Source organism: Podarcis pityusensis (genome assembly GCF_964106645.2).
Source record: "Podarcis pityusensis genome assembly, chromosome: 8".
Lineage (NCBI taxonomy): Eukaryota > Metazoa > Chordata > Lepidosauria > Squamata > Lacertidae > Podarcis > Podarcis pityusensis.
In genome coordinates this window covers 23125387-23150574 of record NC_138033.1, presented here as the reverse complement: position 1 = coordinate 23150574, position 25188 = coordinate 23125387, and the positions used below count along the sequence as shown (strand labels likewise).

Genomic DNA, 25188 nt, shown 5'->3' with positions numbered 1-25188 from the left:
TAAAAATAATAATAAAATTGCAAACTAATATGGAAAACTGAGAAACAGAGAACTGAAATTGCCAGAGTTACCTGTCCCCAGCCGCAGGAGACAGAAAGAGTAGGTTTTGTCATCTGTGGATCCAGAAACTGTGGCCCTCCAGATGTTGCTGGACTCGCAACTGCCCTCAGCCTGAGTCCTGTCCAGATTGGTGGAGAGTTGGTTTTGCTTTTGCATATTCTGTAACATGTCGACAATTCCGTTATAGTACATTTAGTGGTGGATTTATACTGGACCATCCATCATTCCGCTTTATTAATTGATCTGCATGGCTTTCCCAAGTGAAGCTTGGATTATTGCCATCTGGAGCAGCACTTTTGCACTTTGCGTAACAAAGGAGGGAAGAAGAAACTGGAACATTGGCAGTACTGTAGAAAAAGTTCCAGGATTTCAACAGAGCCATTGGCTACGCTTGCTGAGGCTGATAGGAATTGCTGTTCAGCAACATCTGGAGGGCCAAAGGTTCCCTTCACCTGGTTTAATCAATAAAGCAATACCTCTTTTTGCAAAGTGGTAAAGGTAAAGGGCCCCCTGACCATTAGGTCCAGTCGTGGCCGACTCTGGGGTTGTGGCACTCATTTCGCTTTATTGGCTGAGGGAGCCGGGTCATGTGGCCAGCATGACTAAGCCGCTTCTGGCGAACCAGAGCAGCGCACGGAAATGCCGTTTACCTTCCCGCCGGAGCGGTACCTATTTTTCTACTTGCACTTTGAAGTGCTTTCGAACTGCTAGGTTGGCAGGAGCAGGGACAGAGCAATGGGGGCTCACCCCATCATGGGGATTCGAACCGCCGACCTTCTGATCAGCAAGTCCTAGGCTCTGTGGTTTAACCCACAGCGCCACCTGCATCCCTTTTTTGCAAAGTGGTATTTCGCCCCAAAAAAGTTGTCTTCCTTGTTGTTTCTTATGATGTGCAATTGCTTGATATGGTTTCCTCCCCCTTCATTATAGCCAATGTCCATTCTTGATATTACAGTGGTACCTTGGTTCTCAAACTTAATCCGTTCTGGAAGTCCGTTCCAAAACCAAAGCGTTCCAAAACCAAGGCACGTTTTCCCATAGAAAGTAATGCAAAACAGATTAATCCGCTACAGACTTTTAAAAACAACCCCTAAAACAGCAATTTAACATGACATTTACTATATAACGAGACCATTGATCCATAAAATGAAGCTATAATCAATGTACTGTACTATAAAATAAATAAGACAGTATTGTAGATGATAAAAATAGAAAGTAATTTTTTTTCTTACATGCACTGATGATAGTCATTGTTTGGATGGGAGGCTTTTATCCATTTCTGCAGTCACACAATCAATCAGTAGCTAAACTGGGTTCCACACAGTCACCAAAACAAATTAACCGAAAAAGCCTCAAAAACAAAAACGCAAAATAAATAGCAAAAACAAAAGTGCCAAATTTAATCCATTCTGGAAGTCTGTTTGACTTCTGAAATGTTTGAAAACCAAGGCGCAGCTTCTGATTGGTGCAGGCGCCCTGGAAACAATAGCCGACAGCCACATCGGACGTTCGGCTTCCAAAAAACGTTTAATAACCAGAACACTTAACTTCCGGGTTTTCAGCATTTGGGAACCAAGGTACCGCTGTACTGTTCTTCAAAATAGTCCAGTATTTCACTCTGGCTATAATAAGTCTTGCTGCCTTTGTAAGAAGGTTAGTAAGGGAAGCGTCTAGGCTTTGCAGGTCCACCACAAGGAACTTTTGACCATTCATTTAGTTGCAGTGTGCATGGAGATAGCCTGGAACCAGTGCACAACTGATGGTCTGAACATTGAATTGTGGTACATGAGGATCTGGTCAATAGCATTGGCTGAAAAACTGACATGCCAGATATGAACAGCCAATAAGAATTCAAACCCCTTTAATATCTTCAATACTTGGTAATCATTCCTTGACTTCATACAACATGAGGACAGTGTTCAGAATCTGCCTTTCACTCATGGCAATCTGTGGAGAGACCTGCTAAGCGAACTTCTAGAATAAGACAATGACACTGTGGGTTTGTTTGTTTTTTAATGTTGTTTCATAGTATTTATCATAAATATGGAAAATCAATAAAAATATTTTTATAAAAAGTATGGGAATCATCTTTTTGATTGCTTCTCTGCATTCAAAAACTGAAGGTAGAAAAGTTAGACATCAAGGAGCAATCTGAGCTCTCTGTTGATCCACTGCTGAAGATGATTGCTTAAGGCTGGGCTGGATAACCAGTGTGTTTCTTGATGTAATGATTCATGAGTGTAACTTGTTCTTGTTCTCTCTCTTTCTCTCTCCAGGCCCATACTGTAGCAATTCAAATCCTCCACGCACAGTCCTGGTGATGGACTCCACCCCAGTGACCATCTTGTTCAACACAACAGCACATCGTTCGGGACGTGGCTTCCTCCTTTCTTATGCCAGTGGCAACCAATCAGGTAAGAGAGATACACACCTTGCATTTGGTGCAAAGTTTGAGGTAACTGGGAAAAGTTTTGCCTCTTCAGCCTTCTGCCAGTGGACACTCTCCACTTCCACCTCTGCATCTCAGTGAGCTCACCCATATGTCGCTCTTGCCCTTTGATGAATGCCTTTCTAATTAAAAATAAAATAAAAATAATTATGATATTTTTATTTTTTAAGTATTTGTGGCTGTTCATAAAAAGGTAAAGGTAAAGGGACCCCTGACCATAAGGTCCAGTCATGGCCGACTCTGGGGTTGCGGTGCTCATCTCGCTTTATTGGCCAGCTTCCGGGTCATGTGGCGCCGTTTACCTTCCTGCTGGAGCGGTACCTATTTATCTACTTGCACTTTGACGTTCTTTTGAACTGCTAGTTTGGCAGGAGCAGGGACCGAGCAACGGGAGCTCACCCCGTTGCAGGGATTCGAACCACTAACCTTCTGATCGGCAAGTCCTAGGCTCTGTGGTTTGACCCACAGCGCCACCCGCGTCCCCGTTCATACAGTGAAACTATTCCTCATAGGGAAAGTGCTCCAGATCCCTGATCACTTTAGTTACCCATTTCTCCTCCTTTGCCAGTTGAAGGACCTGCTGATGGGATGTAGGAACCTAGGAAGTTGCCTTACGGCAAGTCAGAACATGGGTGCGTCTTTCTCAGTCAATACTGTCTACACTAACTAGAAATGGCTCTCTGGGGTTTCAAGCAAAGGAAACCCTGGAGTCCTTCCTGGAAATACCTGGGATTCATCAACCTGGGGTCTTCTGCATGCAAAGTGGATGCTCTACCACTGAGCTGTGGCCCTTTCCCAAAGGATGAGAAACACAGGATGTTGTCTCAGGGCGAGTCACACCATTGGTCCATGTAGCTCAGTATTGTCTACACACTGACTGGCAATAGCTCTCCAGAGCTGCAAGCTTGGACATTCCCAGTCCTATCTGAAGATGCCAGGCAGGGGTTGAACCTGCAAAACCACAGCCCTTCCCCAAAGCAGTGTAAATGAGCTATTGCATGCATGAGAATGATGCCTTGTGTTTTGACACTGGCAGGCAGAATGCCAATGGGAAACATCTGCAGCTGGCCTTTGCCTTTGAAGGCCCCACACAAGCAGCCAGTCATTGGGTCTTCCACACCACAAACATTTGTGAGTCACCATCCACCGCCACCCCATCATCCCTTTGAGATTTTTTGAGAGGGATCGTAAGAGGATATGAGTTTCTCAGGGTTGATGAGAAACTTTGGACATTGGACTGCTTGGTATTCTTTCTCTTATGAGAATTGGGGAAAATAACACCCATTGTGTCCATCTTGGAACAGACTGCATTCTTGACATTTGTTTCTGACCTGCTATGAGCATAGCACTGTCAATCAGATACTCTTGCCCAAGCAGTTCTCTTCTCTCAGGAACAGATTCCTAGAACATGGTTCATAGGTGTCCAGCTCCCCATCTACTTCCATAGAGCTTGTGCTGCTGAATCTCCTAATGCAGGGGTAGCTAATCCATGACACTCTCCAGAAGATAGACTCATAGAGTCATAGAACTGTCGAGTTGGAAGGGACCCCAAGGGTCATCTAGTCCAACCCCCTGCAATGCAGGAATCTCAGCTAAAGCATCCATGACAGATGGCCATCCAGCCTATGCTTAAAAACCTCCAAGGAAGAAGAGTCCACAACCTCCCAAGGGAGACCGTCCCACTATTGAACAGCTCTTACTGGCCGAAAGTTCTTCCTGGTGTTTAGTTGGAATCTCCTTTCTTGTAACACGAAGCCATTGGTTCGAGTCCTACCCTCTAGAGTAGGGGGGGGGAAGCATGCTCCATCTTCTATGTGACAGCCCTTTAGATATTTGAAGATGGTTATTGTATGTCCTCTCAGTCTACTCTTCTCCAGGCTAAACATATCCTATTCATGTTAAGCTAGTGGTCCACTAAGACCCCCTAGGCTACTACTTGCGTGTACTACTTGCAAGCCAGGTGCCCCCATCTTATATTTGTTCATCTGGTTCTTCCTGCCTAAGTGCAGAACCTTACATTTGTCCCTACTGGAATTCATTTTGTTAGTTTTGAACCAGTAGAACTGATTCTGTCTCTATTGCCTGAAATTTTGTGCTGCACGACAGATTTGCCTCTGTTTTCCTCACATACAGAGGAAAAAGTGAGTTCTGCAGAGCTGAATTGATTTCTATAAGCCCAGACTACATTTGGATCCAGACAGTGCTGCAGTTAGGTAATTTTAGCTTAGTCTTCCCCAGCCTGGTGCAATCCAGATGTTGGTGGACTACAGTTCTCATCATCCCTGACCATGGGCCATGCTGAGTAAAGCTGATGGGAACTGGAATACAAAAAAACATTTGGTGGGCACCAGGTTGAGGAAGCCTGTTTTAGACCCTTTAGACTTAATGGTCTTACTCTCCCACCCCACCCCATTCCAGACCACACACACTTTAGCTGAAAGTATGAATTTCATCACTTATTTTAAAATGTGGTAAGCCTACCCTGTGCCTATTTTGCTGGTCCTAGACTTCTGCCCAAATGTCCTGCTCTGATGGTGCTGTTGGATTGTATCCCTACTCAGAATAGGCCCATTGGAGTTAATGAACATGACTGACTTGGGTTCATTAATTTCAATGGGTCTACTCTGAGTAGGACTTATTTGAAGACAACCCACTGTATCCAGATCAAGGGGTCAGAGTGTCAGAGTCACTGTGACTTCTAATCCACCAGGCCCCAAGTTCTGAACTCTTACCCAATGGAGCTCTCCCCTTCTCTTTTAGATTTGATCTCCTGTTTGCAGAAGGGAATCCATTATGAGAAGGAACAAATCAGGTGAGTGTTCCCTTACGTGAGACTCCAAGCATAGATGGGATTCTTCTTACAGCCCTAAAGGGCCCCCAATACCTGAAAGACCGCCTCCTTCCCCACAGACTCTCTTGGGTGCTAAGATCACACAGAGGTGTTCCTCCACCCTCAGAAGCTCCAGGGCTGGTGGCTCAGGAGAGAGCCTTCTCTCTAGCAACTCCTAAGTTGCAGAGCTCCCTTCCCACAGAGGTCCCTCTGGCACCTTCTTTATACAGCTTTCAGAAAATGCTGAAGGTACAGCTCTTTACCCTGACCTCTGACGCTTGAGATTTAGGACCCACCAATTCTTGTGATTTTAAGTTTTCAAATTTTTTTTATACAGTCTAACATTGTGTTTTAATATTAATGCTGTGTTTTAATTGTTATAACCCGCCTTGGGACCGTAGGGTAAAAAATTACAACAACGCAGTGGATGAAGGGAACGCAGTGGATGTAGCCTACCTTGATTTCAGCAAGGCATTTGACAAGGTGCCCCATGATATTCTTGTAAAGAAGCTGGTAAAATGCGGTCTTGACTATGCTACCACTCAGTGGATTTGTAACTGGCTGACTGACCGAACCCAAAGGGTGCTCATCAATGGTTCCTCTTCATCCTGGAGAAGAGTGACTAGTGGGGTGCCACAGGGTTCTGTCTTGGGCCCGGTCTTATTCAACATCTTTATCAACGACTTGGATGATGGACTCAAGGGCATCCTGATCAAATTTGCAGATGACACCAAACTGGGAGGGGTGGCTAACACCCCAGAGGACAGGATCACACTTCAAAACGACCTTGACAGATTAGAGAACTGGGCCAAAACAAACAAGATGAATTTTAACAGGGAGAAATGTAAAGTATTGCACTTGGGCAAAAAAAAATGAGAGGCAGAAATACAAGATGGGTGACACCTGGCTTGAGAGCAGTACATGTGAAAAGGATCTAGGAGTCTTGGTTGACCACAAACTTGACATGAGCCAACAGTGTGATGCGGCAGCTAAAAAAGCCAATGCAATTCTGGGCCTCATCAATAGGAGTATAGCATCTAGATCAAGGGAAGTAATAGTGCCACTGTATTCTGCTCTGGTCAGACCTCACCTGGAGTACTGTGACCAGTTCTGGGCACCACAGTTCAAGAAGGACACTGACAAACTGGAACGTGTCCAGAGGAGGGCAACCAAAATGGTCAAAGGCCTGGAAACGATGCCTTATGAGGAACGGCTAAGGGAGCTGGGCATGTTTAGCCTGGAGAAGAGGAGGTTAAGGGGTGATATGATAGCCATGTTCAAATATATAAAAGGATGTCACATAGAGGAAGGAGAAAGGTTGTTTTCTGCTGCTCCAGAGAAGCGGACATGGAGCAATGGATCCAAACTACAAGAAAGAAGATTCCACCTAAACATTAGGAAGAACTTCCTGACAGTAAGAGCTGTTTGACAGTGGAATTTGCTGCCAAGGAGTGTGGTGGAGTCTCCTTCTTTGGAGGTCTTTAAGCAGAGGCTTGACAACCATATGTCAGGAGTGCTCTGATGGTGTTTCCTGCTTGGCAGGGGGTTGGACTCGATGGCCCTTGTGGTCTCTTCCAACTCTATGATTCTATGATTCTATGAACTCAAGGCCAGCAGAAACCTGTGTTCTAATCAGGTTTGTGGGGCTGCTGCCCTCTGTGCTGCCACCCTAATGTAGGGATTTGAATCTGTGTTCAACTAGGACCGAGTCTTTCTTAGTGTCCTTGACCCCCAAGGACACAGAGTAGTTATAGCATGGTAGAAATGGAACCCTAAAGCTTGCCTATGCTACCTGAGGATATATGAAAACTGGCTAGCTTTACAGAGCTGTTCCCACATAAAGAGAAGGGCCCAAGACTATGTTGTCTTTTATTTTCTTGCAGAGTTTACTGCCCTGCAGGCTGCAAAGGAGTATCGGGAGACATCTGGGGCAACACGAACCAAGGCTACCGGGATGTGAGTCCTGCAGCATCAGTCGTGCTTTCAGAAAGGCATAGGTGTTTTGGACTACAACACCCATCATCCCTGACCCTTGGCCAGGATAACTGAGGCCGATGGGAGCTGTAGTCCACATCATCTGAAGGGGCATGAAATAATCCACTAAAGCTTATGCCGTAACAAATTCGTTGTTGTTGTTTTTTAATTAGCCAGAAGACTCTTCAGAAGTTATTTTCGGCTGCAACAGGCAAACATAGCTATCCTGCTTTGAAATTGTTACAGTGGAAAGTCCCTGGCTGAATATGTTTTCCTGCGGGGCTGCAGACAACACTGCACTGTTTTTGAAAGGTTCAAGTATCCCTCAGAAAGAGTGAGGCTTGAAATGTCCACCTTTAGGCTCACAGTTGGCCACTGATGGTGGCCAGAACAATACCCCCAAGCTCACTGCTGACCAGCCCCACAGTGAGCTGACCGTGGTCCTGACCTTCTGCAGCCGAGCCTCAACTCTTGCTGAGCCCCCTAACCCAGGGGTCAGCAAACTTTTTGAGCCGTGGGCCCGTCCACTGTCCCTCAGACCTTGTGCGGGGGCCGGACTATATATTTGGGGGGGGGGATGAACGAATTCCTATGCCCCACAAATAACCCAGAGATGCATTTTGAATAAAAGCACACATTCTACTCATGTAAAAACACGCTGATTCCTGGACCATTCGCGGGCCAGATTTAGAAGGTGATTGGGCCGGATCTGGCCCCCGGGCCTTAGTTTGCCTACCCATGCCCTAACCAATAAACCCCGCTAGTCCCCAGCCTCAAACAGGATATTGTGTGATAAAGACAGGAGTCGCATTGATTAAAATGTTCCAAATTGTGATATCAGTGAAGGGTTTAAATAGTTATTTAAAAAGTAATGTGACATTCTTTACAGATGGTTCTTCACATGGACAAAACACACATCTATTTCCCAATTTCCTTTTTTGCCTCTATTTATTTCTCTTTATTAAGATATTTAGAAACTGCTTTTCTTCAAAGATACCAAGGCAGTGATATAACTTCAATGCTGATACAACCATTGTTTCTGTAAAGTTATGCCTGCAACACATCTGGTGTATGGGAAGATCAGCAGTTAAGCTTAGAATGTAATTTTAGTATTATGTAGAGTGGTTTTAAGATTGCTTATTTACATTTATTTTAACTGTTTGTTTTTTGTATTTTTAAGGAATATTTTCAATTCTACTTTGTAAACCACTTAGAGGTGTGTGTGTGTGGTTTTTTTAAATGCATAAAATAATGTTCTCCATTCCCGTGGTGTCTTCCCGCTGGATTTCTCCTGCCTTAGAATTTGTCACCACCATCTTATTCCTTTCACTGTCTTATAATATATGTTCCCTACAGACATCTGTTCTTTGCAAAGCTGCTGTCCATGCCGGCGTAATCTTAGATGAGCAAGGGGGACATGTCACTGTGTCTCGAGAGAAGGGTATCACTCTCTACGAGTCAACCTTTGCCAATGGACTTTACTCAAAAAGGTGAGGGGACAAATTAGAGCGGATGTTCATTAAATATCCAACATTGTCTAATCTCCCTGCAAACAAATAAGGGTGAATGCTCAATAAAGAGGTCGTCTGGAAGCAACCTGAGTCTCAAGATCCTTAATCTTATCCATCTTTCTGTTTCCTTTTGAATAGGGGATCTTTATCTGAAAAACGCCTCATCTTTCACAAAGGTATGTCACTCGTACTAATTTGTTGGTGTATTTGTTTAGAGGGATTTCTGTTCCCGCTATGATGCTGATGAATCTTCAGCCTTAAAAACAACCGCAAATTGCTGCAAAAATGTGGAGGATCCAATTTAAGATTGCAAAACCAAGACACTTAACAGAAACGAAACTGAGAGATACGTCCAGCTCTGCCTCTGTAGTTAATTGGTCCCGTTGCTGAACTTCTGTTACTGGAAACATGTTTTTTCCTAGCGTTCAGCCAAAAGCCACCCTTTCCTTCCTTCCGCAGCCTGCTCCAGTTTCCTGGAAGTATCTGGCTTCAACGCTTCATCCTACTGGCACGAACAGAACGTCATGGGGGAGAACAAGGCCTGGATAGCAGAGCACGCCTCTTTCGGTGCCGACGGCACTTCCTGGGCAGCACTTCAGAGCTCTGCAGATGAGTGGTTGGAAATAGACTTGGGTGGAAAGAGGAACATCACAGGTCAGTAAGTATCTGCATCTTTTTGTTTGTTTGTTTTCACAGGCGGAGTGGAGGGAGAGACATAATGACTCTTGTCCAATATGCTCTGACTGGCAGAAGCTTTCCAGAGTCCTAAGCAGATATCCTTCCCATCACTGGTGGATGGGAACTGGTCCATTAGGGGAACTGGTCCATTAGGGGAACTGGTCCATTGGGGGAAAGGGGTGTTGCCCTCCCAACTTCAGCCTGCCTTCTTACTTATTGCATCCAGTCCAAGGGGTGGCAGCAGTGGGGAGCCATGACTGTTTAAAGTGGTACGATCCTGCTTTAAATGCACAGTGCAGATGAGGCCTTCCTCTTGCCTTCTTCTGCTTCCTTTCCTCCATTCTTTCCTCCACTGCCCCTCGTTACCTCAGGGATATGGCCCAGGCCACCATTGCACAGAACAAATTTCATATTATGTCCTTTCAGAGTCATTCTTTATTGTTTGGCAAGGCCTGAGGACAAGCTGGGCCCTTTCTGCTGTGGCAAACCCAGAACGTTAGCCTGTTAATTGGCGTGAGGAAGAAGAGAGGCATTGTGACGCTCAGTGGCTGGGGGCTGAGTGGAATGCAGGAAGGGAACGCATGAATGGAAAGGGGGCTTATCTGATTGCCTCTCCGGCTGGTGTTTGGCAGAGCAAGGGGACAGGGTTAAACATACAAGCTGATTGGTCTCAAAAAGCTTCAAGAATCAGGTCCCAGTGGTCCACAAAGGAGGAACTCAGTGGCTGTTGTTGTTCTATATTGCAAGTCTCTCACAATATCAGAACTTGGGGCCATCCGATAAAGCTGAATGTGAGAGGATTCAGGAAAGGCATAGTTTAAACTATGGAGCAAACATAGGCCCCGTCTGTACCACACTTTTAAAGCAGGATCATACCACTTTAAACAGGTATCGCTTCCCCTGTAGAATCCTGGGAAGTGTGTTTATTTTATTTCACCCTAAGATCTCAGGGCGATTCACAAGAAGTGTAGTTTTTTTAAGGGAGCTGGGAGATGTGAGGAGGTTTCTTTTCCCCTCACAGAGCTGCAGTTCTCAGTGTTTTGAACAACCGCTCCCTCTTACCAGGGAACTCTGGAAATTGCAGCTCCACGGCTGACACAACGGTGGAATGACAGGACCCTATTTCACACATTAGCACCATTGTTGTATGTGAGGTACCAGTTTAACCCATCTCTGTTCCAGGAATCATAACTAAGGGATCATCTCACAAGCATGACTACTACGTCAAGTCCTACCAAGTCCTCTCCAGCAGGGATGGAAAGAACTGGAAGGCCTACAAATCCAACGGTGGTCATGAGGAGAAGGTGCGGAGGGATTAGCATTGGTGAATGGTTTAGGCCAGGATGGAAAACGGGTAGCAAAAGCTCGCTTTGGAAAGGTCCCCGCAGTTGACCCTCCATTTCACCCTCTCTAACCCATCCCAGGTCTTCGAAGGAAATAAAAACAGCCACGAAGAAGTCTCCAACGCCTTCATCCCCCCGATCCTGGCCCGCTACCTGCGCATCGTGCCCCACAGCTGGAACCAGAGGGTGGCTCTGAAAGTGGCGCTTCTGGGGTGCCAAGTGGCTCGCCTGAAGTCCCAGCACCCCTATAGCGACGGCGGAAGTAAGGAGGGGTGGGGCCGGCTGTATGTTTGGTTCTTGGAAAGATGATTTATTTATTTGTGGCTTTTAATGGGGTTTGTAATATTTTATACATTGTATAAGGCCGTCACAAGTCAAGGCCAACCAGGCATCCCCCGGTGGCAGCGGCACCACCAAGGCCTGGAGGTGAGGCCAGAGCTACTGGCAAGAAGAGGCAGAGCCAATGACAGCCAGAGCCTGCTAGTTCAAGGTTTGTCCCTAGAAAGGCAATGCAGAGACTAAGAAGGTGGAATGTGACAAGTCTGTGCCACCATCTGAACTTGTTCTAGGATATGGTTACCAGATTTTTTTCAATGAAGCCTGGCTCCAGGCTGCTGAGACTGCCACTGCCACGTTTCCCGGGGACATTTTATTATTATTATTATTATTATTATTATTATTAATAATAATACCCCGCCCTCCCCAGCCAAGGCCAGGCTCAGGGCGGCTAACAAGCCATAATAAAAACAAGTTGAATGAATACAACTTAAAAACAAGATTAAAATACAACATTAAAATATTGAAACATTAAAATGCAGCCTCATCACAGGAGGAGAAAGGAAAAAGAAAGAGGGGGAGGGAATCAAATTGGCTCCAAGCCAAAGGCCAGGCGGAACAACTCTGTCTTACAGGCCCTGCGAAAAGAAATCAGATCCTGCAGGGCCCTGGTCTCATGAGACAGAGCATTCCACCAGGACGGAGCCAGTGTTGAAAAGGCCCTGGCTCTGGTTGAAGCTAATCTAACTTCCTTAAGGGCGGGGACCACTAGGGTGTTGCTATTTATGGACCTTAAGGTCCTCCGTGGGGCATACTGGGAGAGGCGGTCCCGTAGATACGAGGGTCCTAGGAAATCTGGGGACAGTCTGGGGACAGAATTTGTCCAGGGACAGATTTGCAAATCTGGGGACTGTCCCCGGGAAATGGGGACATCTGGTAACCCTATTCTAAAAGGTAGACAGCAGGGGCAGGCTGAGGTTTGCCCATATTGTCGAGCATCCGTTGAGCAGCTGCTGGGAAAAACTCTTCTCTGCCTAAGACCTTGGAGAGCTTGACAATACTAGGCCAGATGGAGAAATGCCCTGACTTGAGAAAAGCAACCTGCCCCCTATAACCCATGTTGCAGCCGGAGGTTGACAGTGGGCTGTGTTTGGACGCTTTTGGAGTAAGACTTAGGAGGGAACACCTGAAGTGTGGTGCGTTAAGTACGTTCCCTGAAGCTCTACCCCTTTGCAGTTCGCAGTGACCCCAAGGAGTCCCCTCTCCTGACCAGCAGCCCAGCCGTTTTCACCCGAATCCCAGGAATAGTGATCAATTCGGAAAAAACAGGTAAGTGCTCACTGGCGGCAAGGAGTAGCTTGGCCTAGCTGTCGGAGCAGAGGCAGAAATGATGGGTTATAGCTGAAGGGCTATTCCATGGATGGTGTAGCAAGCTTGTTTTCTGCTGCTCCGGAGGTTAGGACCCAAACCAGTGAATTCAAATTGCAGGAAAGGAGATTCCGACTAAACATTCGAAAGAATTATTCTGAAGGTAAGAGCTGTTCAACACTGGAACGGTCTCCCTCAGAAGGTGGTGGACGCTTTCATTTGAGATTTTAAAGCAGAATTTGGATGGCCATCTGTCAGAGATGCTTTAGCTGAGATTCCTGCATTGCAGGGGGTTGAACTAGATGACCCTCGGGTCCCTTTCGATTCCATGCGTCTAAGGGCTTTTTTTTTCTGTGCTGAATCTCTCAACGTTCAGCATATTTGGGTGACCCCACATTCTGGTATTATGATAGAGATAAGATAAGATAAGATAAGATAAGATAAGATAAGATAAGATAAATTTATTGTCATTGTCCGTATATACACAGTATACACAACAACGAAAATCAAACACCCACCCAAAGACCGGGTTCACATACACATTTGCACGTATCTCCAACACTCTCATCCTATTCAGACATAATCTATAAAAACATATCATACTCCAGAATGTAACATAACCTATTAAAGGCATAACATAACCTAAAAACCTGTCTCATTCCTTCCTACTCCCTGCTTGCTATTTCTTGCAACTGGCCCTGAGATCATTATTTAGTGCAATCAGAGCTCTTGGATAGAAACTATTCAGAAGGCGTGTGGTTCGTGTTTTCATTGTCCTATATCTTCTGCCCGAAGGCAACAGTTCAAAGAAGTTGTGAGCAGGATGGGTGGGATCTCTCAGGATATTGTGTGACTTCTTCAAAGTGCGAGACGTGAAGATCTCATCCAGGGTTGGTAGTTGGAGCCCAATAACATTCTGGGCAATTTTAATTATTCTCTGTAAAGCTTTTTTATCCGTTTCAGAGCTGCTCCCATACCACGATAATATACTATAGGTTAAGACACTCTCGATGGTACTGTGATAATAGGACAGAAGTAGGTGCTGAGATAGATTCAGTCCCCTGAGCATTCTCAGGAAATACAACCTCCCCTGCACCTTCCTCACAACCATATTAATATTTGCAGTCCATGAGAGGTCCTCAGAGATGTAAATGCCCAGATATTTAAAACTACCAACCCTCTCCACCTCCTCGCCATTTATGTGCAATGGTAAAAATACACTTTTCTTTCTCCTAAAGTCAATTATGAGTTCTTTGGTTTTTTTGGTGTTAAGCATAAGATTGTTTTCTTTACACCATTGAATTAACCCCTGTACTTCTTTCCTATAAGCAGTCTCATCGTTCTCACTAATGAGCCCCACCACTGTTGTATCATCCGCAAATTTGATGATTGTGTTGGACTTATACAGTGGGGTGCAATCAAATGTGTACAGGGAATAGAGAAAGGGACTTAGCACACATCCCTGAGGGGCTCCTGTGCTTAATACTAGAGTAGAAGAATAGTAAGGGCCCATTCTCACTGTCTGCGGCCTATCAGTCAGGAAATTCCTTACCCACAGACAGATCTTCTGATGTATACCCAAATTGGTCATTTTAAGAAATAACCTGTCTGGCAGAATTGTATTGAAGGCAGAACTGTAGTCCACAAACAACAGCCTTGCGTAGGTTCCCTGTCGTTCTAGATGACTCAGTACAGTATGGACAGCGATGGAAATAGCATCATCAGTAGATCTATTTCTTCTGTATGCAAACTGGAACGGGTCTAGAGTGGATGGAAGACCAGCCTTAATATGATCTAGCACCAATCTCTCAAAACATTTCATAACGACAGATGTTAGGGCTATTGGTCTATAGTCATTGAGAGATACCACCACTGACTGCTTGGGGACTGGCACTATAATCGATGTCTTCAGGCAGGTAGGGACAGAACCCTGCAACAGGGATAGGTTAAAAATGTCCGTAAACACACCAGCTAATTCTGCAGCGCAGTCCCTAATAGCCCGTCCCATGATTCCATCCGGTCCAGCTGCCTTCCTAATGTTAATGCTCCGAAAGGCACGTTGTACGTCACAGGTCTGTAATAAAAATGGTTGTCTATCAGTAGTAGTTTCTGATGATGTGCTGGTAGCCAATGCTGTAGTGACGGTAGTTCCAGTTCCCACCTCAAAGCGACTAAAAAATTGATTCAGTTGATCAGCCAGGTGCGCACTGCTGCTAGCCAGTTCGTTTTTAATATTTTGCCCTGTAATTTGTCGCAGGCCTTGCCATACTCGACGAGGGTCGGAGCTCTCAAAATGTTTTTCGATCCTCCGGCAGTACATAGCTTTGGCGTTCCTAATGCCCTTTTTCAATTTGGCTCTGGCTTCTCTATACTGTTGCGCATCACCAGAGTGAAAAGCAGCATTTCTTGCCTTTAACAGAAGATACACATCCCTGTTTAGCCAGGGCTTGTTGTTAGGGAACACCCGTATTTGTTTGGTGGTAGTGACAACATCAATGCAGCTTTTAACGTAGAACAGTACTGTTGAAGCGTATGTGTCCACATTATTCTCCACAAAAAGCGACCACTCGGTGCTCCGAAAGCAATCTTGAAGTTGCTCAGATGCACCAGAGGGAGAAAGCCTTCTCTGTGTCTCCACTTTCTTCACACCTTGCCTGATTTTGTACACTTCCTTCACATTGCCAATTTCTCCCCTTTTTTCTGCACTGAACTACAGTGGTACCTCTGGATGCGAACGGGATCCATTCCAGAGCCCCGTTCGCATCCTGAAGAGAATGCAACGCACGTCTGTGTGGGTCGCAATTTGCCGCTTCTGTCCATGCGCGTGATGTCATTTTGAGCATCTGCGCATGCGTGAGCGGCGAAACCTGGAAGTAATGTGTTCCATTACTTCCGGGTCGCCACGGAGTGCAACCCGAAAAGGCTCAACCTGAAGCAACTTTAACCTGAGGTATGACTGTATTTCTCTTCCTTTCTCTCCAGGGCCCCCATTGGTGGTGATGCTGCTGATTGGAGGCTTTGTGCTCATCTCCTCGGCCCTCTTGCTGCTGGTTTTCCTCTGTCGTAAGAAGAGGTGAGTAGCGGCCTCCCCTCCCACTTCTCACCAATCAGCCCTGTAATTTGTGGGGACTCCTTTCAATCCCATCCTGGAAGGGCGGGAGATGTCACAGTCACAAGGTCCATGAGCTATAGCTTTCCTGCAATCTCCCCTTGACAATGGGCTGCATACACACCGTACTTTCAAGGCACGTGGCTTTAATAAACATACACAAGGAAGCCTGCAAACTGTAATGGCTTAGATTACTGCAATGCACTCTATGTGGGGCTACCTTTGAAGGTGACCCAGAAACTACAACTAATCCAGAATGCGGCAGCTAGACTGGTGACTGGGAGCGGCCACCGAGACCGCATAACACCGGTCTTGAAAGATCTACATTGGCTCCCAGTACGTTTCCGAGCACAATTCAAAGTGTTGGTGCTGACCTTTAAAGCCCTAAATGGCCTCCGTCCAGTATACCTGAAGGAGCGTCTCCACCCCCATCATTCTGCCCGGACACTGAGGTCCAGCACCAAGGGCCTTCTGGCGGTTCCCTCACTGCTAGAAGCCAAGTTACAGGGAACCAGGCAGAGGGCCTTCTCAGTAGTGGCACCCGCCCTGTGGAACGCCCTCCCACCAGATGTCAAAGAGAAAAACAACTACCAGACTTTTAGAAGACATTTGAAGGCAACCCTGTTTAGGGAAGCTTTTAATGTTTAACAGACCACTGTATTTTAATATTTTTTGGGAAGCCGCCCAGAGTGGCTGGGGAAGCCCAGCCAGATGGGTGGGGTATAAATAAAAACAATATTATTATTATTATTATTATCATCAACATCATCATTAATTAAGGGTGCTGTGGATTGTGGCTCTGTGAGAGATAAACTACGGTTCTCAGGATTCCTTGGGGAAAAGCTGTTTGCTTCAACGGTACGATACGCATACAGCCACAAACACAAGCTGAGCACATGCGTACAAGAAGTCTTCCCATCCAGTCTGCAAATAGATTGTGCCTTCTAAGATTATGTTGCACTAGGGATAGGCGGCTGTTTCCCTCTCACTTCACACAAATTGACTCCCTCCAGAAACCTCCTGCTGCACTACAATTCCCATCATCCCTAAGCACTGACCATGCTGACGGGAGAGATCTCTAGGTTTGAGAGGTCTGTAGCAGCCTTGAGAGGGCCATTAGGCTCAGTCTGAATCCTGAGAAGACAGAGGCTTTGTGAATGTGTGGTTCTTGGCTCCAGTTGCCTGCCCTGAATTGGGTAGCACTACCTCCGAAGGAGCAGGTACATGAATTGGGAGTGTTCCTGGAAATCCAGAACCTTGGGGTCGGGGTGGAAAATCTGGCTGAACCTGCTTGATAAGTTTTCTCCCTCTCTCTACCCAGCAGAAAGACACCAGCAGATCAGGACTGCAACCTCATAAAAGGTAAAGCGCCTAACAATACACAGAACTAGCACAAGTAGTCACGTTTGGGAACTGGTGAGCAGGTCGCCCTGCTTTTCCAGTACACGTGTGTATGGTGCAGGGAGACAGATTATTGTGTGTTTCTGCACACCTGTTTTGAAATAGCTCTGCTCTCCCCCCCCCCATTTTTTAGAGGTGACCCACAAATCATTCTAATATCTTAGTCACGGCACCTTGCGTCTAGAATGCCCTCCCCAGAGAAACCTGCCCAACACTCACTAATTTGTATTTTTGCTCCAGGTGAATACAAGGCATTCCAGCTCTTTGAATTGCTGATTTTCATAGCTATTATGCTCCCGCCTGGTCTGCTGGGTGGATGAGGACGTTTTCCATCTTTTAAATTGTTCTGTTGTTGGGTTTTGGGGGAGAACGAGAGGTTTTACTTTTCCACTGTGTATTTTCACTCAAGGAGTGAAATGCTAAAGGCTGGCTTGTACGTGCATTTCCTCAACCAGAGTTAGCCAAAATGGTGCCCTACAGTTGTTGCTGGACTACAACTCCCATCATCCCTGACCATAGGACATGTGGGTTGGCATCAGTGGGAGTTGGAGTCCAGTGACATCTACAGGGCCTGTATGTTGCCTACCCCAATTCAGACAAATAACAGCCTCCCATCAGCTTCTGTTCGCTAACTTCCAAAACTGAATGTCATTTCCTTTTGCGGCCTGCTCATTATTATTAAAAATTGCTTCAATTGTATCTGGAAAGGAACATTCCTTTATTTCTTATCACAGAGCTGGGAGGGACCTTAGAGATCTTCTAGTCCAGGCATGGCCAAACTTGGCCCTCCAGCTCTTTTGGGACTATAATTCCCATCATCCCTGACCACCGGTCCTGTTAGCTAGGGATGATGGGAGTTGTAGTCCCAAAAGATCTGGAGGGCCAAGTTAGGCCATGCCTGCTCTAGTCCAAGCCCCAATGCAGGATCTGTGTGTTTCTGGTGGTGGCGAGCTGTCTGCCCATTTAGTTCTTTCTCTAAAATGAAAAAATGGACTGTTTGGTTGCAGCATACAAAGTGGCTTCAAGCTGCTTGTTTGTTACTCCTGCTGACTTCAAGATTCCCTTTTAGGTTTCCCGACATCAGAAGCCAGCCAGGTGTGTCCCAGAGGGAGCCTGCAGTTGTCCACCTCGGAAATCGCCTCGTTTCCTAGGTCTGGAACACCAGTAGATCTCAGCAGAGCTCAGTCTCCAGGTAGGTGGCGTCTGTTCTGGGTTTGAGAAAGGTCCACTGTTGCCCATAGCAAGGGCTGGGGAACCGTTTTATGCCCAAGGGCCACATTCCTTTCTGCATAGCCTTCCAGGGGCCACGTGCCAGCACTACTCAACCTGCATATCTGTAAATCCTTATGAAATGCCGTAAGCTTCCACAGACCCAGGTAAGTACTACCCACCCAGGAATCACTTCCTGGTAGGAGAAGTAGGGAGAGCATAACAATATTTACGAGCAAACCATCCCGAATACAGACACCTGTTTTTCTTCCCCTGCCCTTCATTCCCCCCTAAAACACTGGGGATGCGGGGAGGGAAAATAATGCCTTTTCTGAATAGCCGTCTTGTTCCTTTGTGGTGGAGAAAACACAGGGTTAATTCTAAGGAACCGGGTTGGGGTGCCCATAAATTAGTTTCGAGCCAATGCAGCTCATTGTGCAGAAACAACTCCGGCAAATTTGGACAGCTCTTATTACCAGCTCGTGCTCAGCATATTCGCTCCATTCACCCCATACAGATGGGACCAAACACTCAGCCCATTGACTCCCGATTTCCATCCATGATGCTTAGCACGCATAAGGGGGGGGGGGGGGGAGAAGAGAACTGGGCATGAGGCCATCAGCAAACATCTGCATTCTGGAGCAGCTGGTGGCAGTGCCATTCGTGCAAAGGGGTCAGGCCCACAGGAAGGAAGGAAGCAGGGAGGCGGGAGGAATTTGGGGGAATCTCCACTTTGCTCCCTGCCATGGCCCAGCCCTTTGTCCCTGCTATACAAAGTCACTTGGAACAAGTCCTGTTGCTGCACATTTCTCTGGGGCGAGTGCAGGATGTCAGCAGTGCTTGCAGGAGTAGGACCAACGAAATATGTCCTGGTTGAATCCATGTTTGGGGGTGGGGGGGATGATACAGATGCAAACTAGGATGAAGATCTCCATTTTGGCAGCTTGTTGACACAGGAAGGTCTTCAGCAGGTGGGAAAAGACAACAGAGGTGGGACCTGTCTAATATTCAAAGGGAGGGGAGAGCATTCCAATGGGCTGGTGCCACAACACTAAAGGCCCAATTCCTATGGTAGCTTCATGAGGCCCTCAGCTGCAGAGCACAGTGATCGACTGGGACTATAAGGGGTGAGACAGTCCTTCAGGTTCCAAGCCGCATAGGGCTTTGTGCACCAATACAAGAATGCAGACAAGAGACATCCTGAGATGGTATTGTGTCAAACACAAATAAGGTTTCTAGTGTGGAAGTATTGTGGAATACTCTGCCAATGGAAGTTCAGCAAGCATTTTCCAGTTCAACTTTTAAATATGCCTGTTGAAAAACTCTTTTATTCCATCAGGGTGATACAGGCAGTTCAAAATACATCTTTCCACAACAGTGACATGATTTTTTTAAAATAAAAAAATCAACTTCTTTAATATGGCTTTGATTGCATGGCTTTTATGTGCAATTGTGGTGATCCACTCTGATATGTAAAATAAATTAGTGGCATACAATTATTTGTAAATGAATGAATGAATACAGTGGTACCTTGGTTCTCGAACTTAACCTGTTCCGGGAGTCCATTCAACTCCCAAAACCGTTCAGAAACCAAGGCGCGGCTTCCGATTGGCTGCAGGAGCTTCCTGAACTCAAGCGGAAGCCACGTCAGACGTTCGGCTTCCGAGAAACGTTCGCAAACCGGAACACTTCCTTCTGGGTTTGCGGCGTTTGGTAGCCTATTTGTTTGCGAGCCAAGCTGTTCAAGAACCAAGCTATTACTTGTATGTACGTACATACATACATAGGCTGATTTTAGGTGAAGTGTCTCAGAGGGCTAAATCCATAATTTCACCGGGATTTCTGTTTTCCCCCTTTACAGAATACGCCGAGCCAGATGTGGTCCAAGTCAGCCCCAGTACCCAGTCCATCCCGTCCACATTCAAGCCGGCTCTGGACGAAGGCTACACGCTCCCCCTGGTGGTGAATCACTACGATGTTCCAGGAAAACACCACGAGTACGCAGAGCCCTTGCCTCCCGAGCCAGAGTATGCCACCCCCTTCTTAGATCAGTCTCCTCCTGCGGAGCCGGAAGGAAGCGCATTCAGGAAGAACGTCTGCGTCATCAAAATCATCTCCTCTCCCCAAAGCCAGGCAGGACCCCTGGTCTCGCCGGTCTGCCCAGAGGCCCTGGCGCAATACGACTCGCCTGCTCAACGGCCGGCAGAGAAGCCAGAGGGCAAAGCGGGCGAGGCTGGCTTGCGGGAGGGACCTGCCCAAACCGGCACCATCTACATGGAGCCTCACGGCGACCGGACTCCGAGCCCGAGAGACGAACGCCCTCCGACGCAGCCAGCTACCTCTCCACAGAGCTTCCAGCTCACGGACTCTCCGCTCACACACGTCTATCACGAGCCCTTGTGAGCAGCGCAGAAAGGATCTTCTGGTGCCCAGGCTGCTAGGAAAGAGGTGGATTTTTGCAGAGCATCTTCAGGTCAAGGGCGTAGGAAAGCCTTAATCAGGCTCTCTGTCCATCTAGCCCAATATTGTCTACACTGACCGGCAGCAGCTCTGAAGCAGAGATCTTTCCTAATACTTGCCACCTGATCCTTTTTTAAAAAATTGACTGACATTCTGGGACATTCTACGTGCAAAGGGCTTGCTTCACCCCTGAAATGTGGTCCTTCTTGTAGGAAAAACATAGCACTTCCTCCCACCAGCAAAGGAAAATTAATTCGTTTTTTTCCATGCTCAACTCCTATGGAGCCTGGGCAGGCTTTCAATTCCAGGGGGCTTGACTGGGGTTCCCTCTTACTTTAATTTAGCAAATGCCTCTGGCTTATCTTCATTAGGACTTGAAGGAACCAGTCAGGTATTTGGGCAGAGGGTTGGAAAATTGCATTCATACGGTAACATTTATTCTCACTGCTCTGCTGTTGCAATTACTTTTTTGTGAATAACAGATATATAATATATATACATGTTGTGACATGAGGTTCCTAGGAGGAAGAACAGAGCCACCGTAGCTCCCTGATCCTCCATCACATTCCCTTATTAAAAACTTGAAGGCATTTCGTAAACCAAATCAAAATCCTTTGCTCTCTTCCTCTTCCCAACAGCAGTCACCACAAATCTGCCAGATGTTTTGTTTTACTTGCTTTAACTATTCATTTGCTGCTCACTGATATATCCTTCCCCACTTCATGGAGAGTCAAAAACATTAATACATCAAGAAAATGTTTGCTGGCTATCAGTGGTGACTAATTCCATGAGCTGGGAGGCAGTTGTCATGAACTGGTAGGACACCGAGGAAGGGGAGGGGAATCTGGGCGAAGGGGTGTAGCCACAACTGGAACACCCCAGGGCAAGCTGAAGATGGGGAAGGGGTGGTTGGGGACTTAGGAGGTTCTCGCGGGACTTCAGAGGACAGCGAGGGGGCAGCTGACAGGTCACGGGAGTCAGGGGAAGGGGACACATTGCCAGCAATCAGAGGTGCCATCTCCCATCTCCACAGACACAGCAGGCTCTGAGGCTTTGGGAACAGTGGGAGGTGCACTCCAGGAAACTGAGACAGGGAACAGAACAAGCCAAATTTACTAGTTGATCAGGTGAAGATCACGGGATACGTTAGTTCTGGGAGGTTTGTGGTCACTCGGTTGGATTAGGCTCAGAGCAGGTGAAGATCTCACTTGCTTCATCAAGTGGAGCAAACCCAGATGTGTCCATCAAGATGGGAAAGTGAAAAGGGAAGCAAGGCAGAGCTTGGCTGCTTCACAAATGCCACTGGACTGTGACTTAGGGACTTTTTCTGACCCTGGGTCTGCTGCAGAGGTGAGGAACCTGGCCTTACTGTTTGCTTTGGTACTGGACTGTTGTTTTTTTACCTTTAGGATTGACTAGGACTTGCCGATCAGAAGGTTCGCAGTTCAAATCCCCATGATGGGGTGAGCTCCCATTGCTCGGTCCCTTCTCCTGCCAACCTAGCAGTTCAAAAGCACGTCAAAGTGCAAGTAGATAAATAGGTACCGCTTCAGCGAGAAGGTAAACGGCATTTCCGTGCGCTGCTCTGGTTCGCCAGAAGCGGCTTAATCTTGCTGGCCACATGACCCGGAAGCTGTACGCCGGCTCCCTCGGTTGTTGTTGTTGTTGTTGTTCGAGATGAGCACCGCAATCCCAGAGTCGGTCACGACTGGACCTAATGGTCAGGGGTCCCTTTACCTTTACTCTCTAACATGGCCCTTGTGACTATGTACACCAGCAAGACTTACATCCAGGTATGCCAGGGTTCAAGACAGCAGGACATTCAGGATAGTAGTTGCTGGAAACTCTGGTGGGGGAGAAAGTTCTTGTGCTTGGGTCTTTGTGTACAGGGTTCCCATAAGCATTTGGTCAGCCACTGTCAACACAGGAAACTTGACCACTGGCCTGATCCAGCCAGCTCTTCTAATGTTCATACATCAAAATACTCATTGACATGAGCTGTGATATCATGGTACCCATGAGCCAAAACAGGCATATAATGCTGACAAAAAAATATGGCAAAACAAGGATTCTCTTTGTTAAGAACCAAAGGGCCTAGGCTTTTGGCAAGGGGGCCACAAAACAAGTCCACAGTATAGAGAGCAGCCACAAAAAAGCTACTCTCACTACTGGGCCTATAACTCTCGTGACTCACCACACAAGACCACAGCAGACAAACCTCTTAGTTTGAAATGCAAGCTGGAGAGCATGCCTTTCAGGGACTGGGAAGCTGTGCCCCCCACTATCACTGTTGGTCAAGGGCCAAGACATGAGCGAGTGTGGTGGAATAGCAAGCGTTTGACAAGGGACGCAGGTGGCGCTGTGGTCTAAACTACTGAGCTTCTTGGGCTTGCCGATGGAAAGGTTCGAATCCCTGCGATGGGGTGATCTCCCGTTGCTCTGTCCCAGCTCCTGCCAACCTAGCAGTTCAAAAGCATAACAGTGCAAGTAGATAAATACCTAGGTACTGCTGCAGTGGGAAGGTAAACGGCATTTCCATGCGCTCTGGCTTCTGTCACGTTGTGCCAGAAGTTGTTTAGTCATGCTGGCCACCTGACCCAAAAAGCTGCCTGCGGACAAACACCAGCTCTCTTGGCCTGAAACTGACATATTAAGTGACATAATTTATTATGTGGGGACTGTTAGAAACTGGACCCACTCCACTTAACCAGGCTCCTGTGTCTTTAATAGAGTTGCCAAAATTTACTGGCTGCTTCTCTGCCGAAAAGAACTAGTTCATTAGGAGACCTCAGCAAACAGCAGACTGTATATCTGTTGGATGAACCCTAAACGTTTAAGCTTTGCCTTTCTGAAGGACTTATAGCTAACCGCAACCTCCATTTTCACTCCTCTCTCATTTCAACAACGCCAAGTTGGGGAGCCAGAACAAGCGATTACCAGCTGCCCCGAGCACAAAAATTATGCTTCCGAAATCTCTTGATAGCGATTCCGCACAGAAAGAGGCAAAGCCACAGCCGCCCCTCCCCATGTGCCACTCACAGCAGAAGCCCTTTTTAACCGGAGTTTAGGCTAACACCATGCCCAGCTGCCCTAGACGGCTCTCGCATTCACAACGAGCAAAATTGCGCCGCATTAATATTTGGGGAGGGCATAATGCCACAGCGGCTTCAGGTTCGCTTTGATCCCCACCCGCCTCTTCCGCTCGATATCCAGCGGTATTTCTGTAGAAAGTTATCGATACCCGCGTTTCTATACATATGCAAATAATAGCAGTGCATTCTGGGTACCTTTCCAAACCCTGCATTTCAGCGGCCGCCAAGAAGATTCACCCTTAAGAGCTATTGAGAGGGAGTGAAAAATCATACCCCTACCGGTGCAAAGAGAAATCGCAGCACTTTTGCAATGCGGGTGCTCGGATGTTTGCTCGGGGCAGTAGTTGCAAACTATGTGGCGATGGGGCTTACTCCCAAGTAAGTGCGCCTGCTAGGATCGCGACATTAATTCTTGCAAAGCTGCAAAGAGAGATCTACAACCCAGCGGAGGTTTGCCTGAGTTGAGATGCATACAGTGGGTGCACAGACGGTTGTCGGTCGGCTGGGCGAGAGGCTGCTATTACCATGGATGCCACTGCTAAGGCAGGCTAAAATCCGGAACCCCGCAAGAACCACAGCAAACCCCTGAGCTCCAATGCAATTACTTTCCAGACTCATTGTACTCTATTACCTACATTGGCTTCCAGTACGTTTCCGTGTTGGTGTTGTTGTTGTTTAGTCGTTTAGTCGTGTCCAACTCTTCATGACCCCATAGACCAGAGCACGCCAGGCCCTCCTGTCTTCCACTGCCTCCCGCAGTTTGGTCAAACTCATGTTCGTAGCTTCGAGAACACTGTCCAACCATCTCGTCCTCTGTCGTTCCCTTCTCCTTGTGCCCTCCATCTTCCCCAACATCAGGGTCATTTCCAGGGAGTCTTCTCTTCTCATGAGGTGGCCAAAGTATTGGAGCCTCAGCTTCAGGATCTGTCCTTCCAGTGAGCATTCAGGGCTGATTTCCTTCAGAATGGAGAGGCTTGATCTTCTTGCAGTTGGGAGTAAGCCCCATTGCCACATAGTTTGCAGCTACTTCCCTGAGCAAACATGCAGTTGGTGCTGACCTTTAAAGCCCTAAAAGGTCCAGTATACCTGAAAGAGCATCTCCACCCCCATCGTTCAGCCCAGACAGTGAGGTCCAGTGCCAAGGGCCTTCTGGCGGTTCCCTCACTGAGAGTAGCCAAGTTACAGGGAACCAGGCACAGGGCCTTCTCGGTAGTGGCACCCGCCCTGTGGAACACCCTCCCACCAGATGTCAAGGAGAACAACAACTACCAGACTTTTAGAAGACATCTGAAGGCAGCCCTGTTTAGGGAAGCTTTTAATGTTTGATGCATTACTGTATTCCAATATTCTGTTGGAAGCAGCCCAGTGTGGCTGGGGAAGCCCAGCCAGATGGGCGGGCTATAAATAATAAATTCTTATTCTTATTAC

At 47.0% G+C, this 25188-nt stretch overlaps 1 protein-coding gene across 2 annotated transcripts in view; it reads left to right on the top strand.

Annotated features, from left to right (window-relative positions):
- LOC308482543 (discoidin, CUB and LCCL domain-containing protein 1-like) overlaps positions 1-21278 on the top strand; it is a 47229-nt gene extending 25951 nt beyond the window's left edge. The window contains exons 3-15 of one of the 2 annotated variants that reach the window (XM_081015739.1): positions 2337-2474; positions 5270-5321; positions 7223-7295; positions 8670-8803; positions 8963-9000; positions 9284-9478; positions 10685-10806; positions 10927-11107; positions 12358-12450; positions 15472-15562; positions 16923-16960; positions 18069-18191; positions 20070-21278. In XM_081015739.1, the coding sequence (XP_080871865.1) occupies positions 2337-2474; positions 5270-5321; positions 7223-7295; positions 8670-8803; positions 8963-9000; positions 9284-9478; positions 10685-10806; positions 10927-11107; positions 12358-12450; positions 15472-15562; positions 16923-16960; positions 18069-18191; positions 20070-20611 (1820 nt within the window). In that variant the 3' untranslated portion in view covers positions 20612-21278. Of the gene's footprint in view, positions 1-2336; positions 2475-5269; positions 5322-7222; positions 7296-8669; positions 8804-8962; positions 9001-9283; positions 9479-10684; positions 10807-10926; positions 11108-12357; positions 12451-15471; positions 15563-16919; positions 16961-18068; positions 18192-20069 lie in introns of both variants that reach the window. The other variant, XM_081015738.1, reaches the window with a different exon arrangement.
- The last annotated feature ends 3910 nt before the right edge of the window (positions 21279-25188 follow it).